The sequence below is a fragment of the Ciconia boyciana genome, chromosome 11 (genome assembly GCF_034638445.1).
Source record: "Ciconia boyciana chromosome 11, ASM3463844v1, whole genome shotgun sequence".
NCBI classification, from domain to species: domain Eukaryota; kingdom Metazoa; phylum Chordata; class Aves; order Ciconiiformes; family Ciconiidae; genus Ciconia; species Ciconia boyciana.
Window position 1 is genome coordinate 9,805,391 of NC_132944.1, and position 6,000 is coordinate 9,811,390.

A 6,000-nucleotide genomic window follows, 5' to 3' on the forward strand; every position below is an offset into this window, starting at 1 on the left:
ATTTCTACTGGCTTCATTGTGTCTAGAGCAGAAGGCAGGATTGCAACTTTCATCTTTCTCACTTAGTACAAACGTGCCCGCAGAAGGAAATATAGCCGAAAGCCCCCAAGGGATACACAGGACATTTCAATTTGCACTCCCAATCTGATTGTACTCCTTTATCCCATGCTGGTTTCTAAAAAGTTCCCTGAAGGGGCTCGGTAACGCACCCCTATGGGCCGCAAGAACCATCACTCATAAAAGAAAAAAGGTATTTAGACAAGAAAGGACAATTGTTGATTGACTATTTAAAATTACATCCACTGGCAACAGAACCCTGACGCAGTTAATTAGTTAATTATTAAAGCTTGTAATGAGAAGACTGTAGTTCTGAGGGAGCCCAAAAATTAGTTTTCCAGTATAAAAAAAGAAATCAATGTGCTGATATTCCCCATATTGCATGGTTCTACTCCTAGAAAATACGACACAGATGAAACATTTGGCAGTTTTTTTCAGCATAGTTATTGAATTTCATGGAGTTAAATTTGTAAGGAAAGCTATGACACTGAAGTAACAATACTTTTTACAATGCAAAACTAGCAGCCTAAAAACATACTGCCTTGAACTCCCTGATGCATTGGGAAACAGCTTTTCAAATTGTTCCTGTTTTATTTTTAGAACAGATATTTAATTTACAATTGGCATACTATTTATTGGCATGCTCTAATAGACTTGTATTTTGAAAAAGTCACTGTATTTGACATACTTGAATATTTATGCATTTACATCTCCATGGTCCACCACACATTATATTACCCCTTCTGTTGCATTAATCCGAGGCCTTGCAGCAAAGACACAGGCCCTTGGTGCCGGGCAGCACACCTGCCTCACGCAGCCCTGCTCCCTAAGGTCACGGCTTAACAACCCCTCCCTGTCCAGGACAGGGATGGGGCACAACCCCTAGGAGAAGAGGAGGTCTTGTCTACAGAGGGACATAGTCAGAAAGGGCTCTCTCGCGTTAACTCCTGCCAGGGCACTCACAACCCTGCTTCTGAACAGGATGAAGTTAAATAACAGAGATGCAAAAATAAAGCATCCAGCCAGAGGCACCTGCCAGCTCGACCCCTTCCAAGGTGAGCAGTTGCCAAACTGAAGAGAGCTCGTCTGCCTTGTCTTCAAAAGCGAGTTAAACATCCAACTGTGCTTCAGTGCCTCTCAGGTGTGGGGTCTAACTTGCTCCTGAAGATAGGACCTTGATGCGCAGCTGGAATGCTCTTGAACATTTTAACTGAAGTAACTCACAGAAGGTCCCACACAAAGTTCATGGCAATGATAAATATTGAACTCAGGTGTAAAGCCTCCCCCTTCCTCTAAACCCTGTGCTTGTGCAGGGCACCTGCATCTCTCATTAGTTGTCATTTTGGAAGATAAATCCTCACGTACTTGGCCTTAGGAGACATACTGCCCTCATTGGCAATTCCTGTGCCCACCTCCAATGCATTGACACATCCTGTGTGACTCAGAGAGCAGTGACCCACTCTGACTAGCCTGAGTCTCAGCAGCCCGGACAGCTTCGCTCCATCAGCACAAGCATGTCAGTCAAAGGCAGACAGTCAGGGTTACAGCTTCCCTTCGCTCCGGCAGCAGCTGTGCGCAGCTGGGACTCAGTGCCATCCTCACGGCTCCAGGGAAAATCCCCCCACCCCAACTATTCCCATCATCTTTTACCGAAGGTACAATTCAGGGATAAGTGGGGAGAGATATAGAGGCAGTGGGAGGGACTTTTGCTTTCATCACACAGGAAAAAGCCCAAGTCTAATGTAGATCCTTCACATCATTTTTTACAAAAGGAAAGCTTCTACAAAACTTCAAACAGTAATTACACAGATGAATTCAAACCAGAGGACCTCAGTACTGGTTTTCCCTGCTAATCTACCTGTTGGCTTTAGCTGAAGATGTTCCCAAACCTCTGTGCTAGATTGGGAACACACAGGTGAGCTGCATGGAGAGATATTGTAACTTCACATGCAGAGAGGAAGATGAATAGCCTAAATCTTACCCATCCTGGAGAGAAAGCCCCTTAAGCATCAGCAGCTGGCTGAGGAACCCCACTGTGCTCAGTATGGGTTTTATATATATATATAAATATATATATATATATATATATATATATATTCTCCCTACATTAAGGTAGAGAAATACTTCTCTTCCAAGTTACTGTCAGAGAAATGTAAACACTAGTGAGTAAGATTTCTTTGCAGAGGCCTCCACATATGAAAATAGTTTTCATCTACGAGATGTTAGGGAAAAGGCAGTTTGGGCATGAAAATAAGTGTTCAAGAGCTACTTACCCACCCTTCACCACCGTCGCAGTCAGTAAAACCTACAGTGACCCATGAGAAGCAAGCTGGCTGCAACAGCTCATGCATTTGAGAAAGTATTTAGGTTAATAAGTCTTTTGTGGTTGGGTAGTTGATTGGGTTTTTTCTTTCCAGTAACTTATAGCTTCTCACCCACCCCCTCGCAACAGTGCTTAGTTGCTTAATAGGCCCAGTTCTCCTCCTCTCTCATTTCTCTCTGGCCAGGACATGTTCTGAACTGTGTTTTGAAGGAGGAGAGGACAACAGGGAACAGTTTTAGTGCATGAAAAATCTGCTTAAAGAACGGAGAACCAAGCTTGTAAAAATACATATTCAGTAAAATCTCTCTCAGTATGTACCAGCTTCTGCTTTCTGGATGCTTTGGTTAAAAAGCAATTTTGAACAGATGCTTAGTCATAATACGTTAAAATATTTAGATTTATATAAATATTTCTACATGCAGAAACTGCCCAAATGTCTTATTTTCTGCAAACTCCATTACGTAACATATCACCAAAGATTTTGCAGGTATTGTGGCATTATACAAAAGGCTCCCGGTGCCCAGGATTTCCTTCTGAGCGAGATCTCAGTACAGAGTGCCCAGGATTTGCTCTTGAATGAGATTCAGTACAAAACAGCTGGCGAATTTCAATCTACTGGCTGGTGGAAGTCTACAGCAGATCAGCGTCTGCTGAGCCAGTACTTCGGCAGAACTTCAGCACTGCTCGCATCCCTCCAAGCTTCTCGGCTCCAGCTCAAGCAGAACATGAGATCATCTGTTTTGCAGCCCAGGAAGGGGTGTTTGTAATGCAAGAAGTCTCGAACAGAAATAAGTACAGTGTACCTAGCGATGCCAAGCTTGCTCGCACACAGGAGCGGGGCTGCTTTCTCGGAGGTAGCATTTCAATACGAAGACCGGCATGTTAAAGCTGCACAAATTGTTAGAGATTCAGTACACCACTGAATCCAGAAGCGGTACAAGTTGCATTTTAATTTGCCAAGAGGGGGAGGAGAGCAAGAAAAACAAAACCAGATCCTTAATGTTCTTTCAGGAAAATGGACAGGACCGAGTCGGCTGGGCAGTGCACAGGGCAGTGATGGGAGAAGGCGCATCACTCCATTTGTCTTGCATGTGACGGCCGTACCTGGCACTGACAGCCAGATGGGAATAAGGAGTAACGACGACTGCTGACAGCAGAAGAGTGGATTTGCCGTGAAAACCTCACAAGTTTCCAGCTGGGAAAAGCGGGGGATCTCTCCGCCCGCTGCACAAAAATAAAAATAAACACCACCACCACCTTCCGCATGCGAAGGCGTAGGATAGGAAGCGAGAAACTCCGCTGCTCACGATGCATCTGGTGGCGGTTCTGTCACTGTCACTGCACCCGCGATCGCTGCCGAGGAGCACCCGGTTCTCGCTGCCGGGCTCCGGCGGCTTCACCCAGCGCCCCGGGGGGACACCCCCACCCCTGGCGACCCCCGCCCCCCCCCCCCGCCGCCGCCGGGGAACCAAACCCCGGCTCAGCCCCGGACAGATGCCCTCTCCCGGACTCGGGGCGCCGGAGAAGGGCAGGAGGATGCAGCCCGGGGGAGGGGACGGGGACAGGTCTCCGCGCCCCGACAGTCAGCGAGGCCGAGGCCCGGCGCCGAGGGGGGCGCGATCGCGGCGCGCTCCGGGGGGAGCAGCGGCACGGGCAGGCGCTGCAGCGCATCTCCCCCGCACACGCACTCACGCACGGTGCTTTAATCCGCCGGCTCTGCTCAGCCCTCGGCGCTTGCGGGAGCCGCCGGAGCCTCGGCCGGCGGCGCGGAGCGGAGCAGCGCTCCCGGGCTTGCAGCCGGAGCCCGGCCAGCCGCCCCCGGCCCCCGGGACGGCCGCGCTCCCCATCCCCTCCGCCGCCTCCGTCCAACGCGGGGGGGGGGGTCTGGGCTGGCTCCGTACCCTCCGGGAGGGCAGAGGGAGCACGGCCCGGCCCCGGAAAGCAGTTGGGCGCCTGGAGTTGCCCGGCGCAGCCCCGTCTCCGCCGAGTGCCGCCGGGGAAAGCCCCCCCCCGACCCCCGCGACGGGGGCGGCTGCGGCGCTGCCGGCACCCTGCCCTCGCACGGCGTGGAAATCTCATGCGCGAAGCCCGTCCCGGCTGTGCCCCCGCTGCCTTGCGCCCGCATCTCTGCCGAGCCATATTTCTCTCTAACGCAAACCCATCTCAATCATCGCTTTTTTTTTTTTTTTCTCTCCTCCTTTCCCTTCACGGATTGCTTCTTGCAAATGGGGCGATAAATCCAGAAAGTGCCATGCACCGTGGAGAAGGGAGACGGGGGAGGATGCTGAAACAGAGAGGGTGGCTGGGAGGGAAACAAGACGCTTCGGAGGGGAGGCAAATGAAGCACCTGAAGGGGCACGAACGGAGTTCAAAGCGGCGGGCAGCCGCGGGCGCCTCCACCGCCCGTCCCCGGCGGGCAGAGCCCCGCGGCACGGCCCGGCACGGCCGGGAAGGAGCTCCGCGACCCGCCCGGCCCGGCGCCGCGCAGCCCTACCTGGAAGAGCCGGAGGATGTTGGCCACCATTATGGACACTGAACTTCCCGACGCCCCGATCACTCCAACTACTTTTTCCGGCTTGACGAACACGGGCGGCTCCCCGTTGGTGCACCTCACGTCGGAGGTGTCCTTCTGGATGAGAGCCTGGACGAAGGTGAGGGACTGCTCCAGCGCGTAGGTGTCTCGGGAGCAGGTGTCCAGGATGCGCGCGCCCAGCGTGACATTGGGCAGCAGGTCCGGGTCGCTGTTGATCTGGTCCAGGGCGTAGAGCATCGCCTCCAGCCTGTGGATGCCGTTCTCCTTCTTGATGTCCCCGCAGGGCACGCCCGGGGGGCCCTTGGCGTGGACGGGGAAGAGGCCGCCCAGGGTGATGTCCCCCTCCAGCCGGATGGAGTGGGGCGCGTACATCTCCTGCCCCTGGGCCGCCTCCGAGAGCAGGAACTCCAGCAGGCAGCAGGGCAACTTCATCAGAGTCAGGAGCCGCAGGAGCCTGCCCAGCCGGACCATGGTGCTGCCGCCGCCGCCGCCCGGGCGATGCCCCGGGCGATGCCCCGCTCTCCCGCCCGCGCTCCCCTGCGCCTTCATGCAGCCCGGAGGGGCCGGGGCGGCGGGGCGGGATGGGCGGGGGGGGGGGGGGTCGGCCGCTCCCGCCCGCCCTGGCCGCGGCTGCCTCCGCCGCGCTCCGCGGCAGCACGGCACTGGGGAACCGCGCCGCGCCGCTACCGCTTTAAATGGTGGCCGGGCCTCTCCGCCTCCCGCCCCCTCCGCTGCCCCGCCCGCCGCCGCTGCGCAGGATGCGGCCGCGCCGCCCGAGCCCGAGCCCGAGCCCGAGCCCGAGCCCGAGCCCGAGCCCGAGCCCGAGCCCGAGCCCGAGCCCGGGCCGGGGCCGGCGCTGGAGATGGAGCCGGAGCCGGAGCCGGGCGGCGGCCGCCCCAGCCCCTCCACGGGCCCTGCCCCGGGGCGGGGGGGCGAGAGGGCTACAGGTGGCGCGGGGGCTGGCAGGACCCCGGCGGCGCCGGGGAAGGGGAGAGCAGGGGCAGCCCCGCTTCCCGCGGCCGGACCCGGAGCTCAGCGGCAGCGGCCGGGCGTCGCCGCCGGGAGCCGGAGCCGGAGCCGGAGCCGG

General features: G+C 55.9%; 1 protein-coding gene across 4 annotated transcripts in view; it reads right to left on the bottom strand.

Moving 5' to 3' along the window:
* Positions 1–5,562, bottom strand: part of GRM7 (glutamate metabotropic receptor 7) — a 313,281-nt gene extending 307,719 nt beyond the window's left edge. For all 4 annotated transcript variants that reach the window (XM_072876291.1, XM_072876292.1, XM_072876290.1 and 1 more), the window contains exon 1: positions 4,875–5,562. In XM_072876291.1, coding sequence (XP_072732392.1) covers positions 4,875–5,462 — 588 coding nt within the window. In that variant the 5' untranslated portion in view covers positions 5,463–5,562. The remainder of the gene's footprint in view (positions 1–4,874) is intronic.
* Positions 5,563–6,000: the final 438 nt, after the last annotated feature.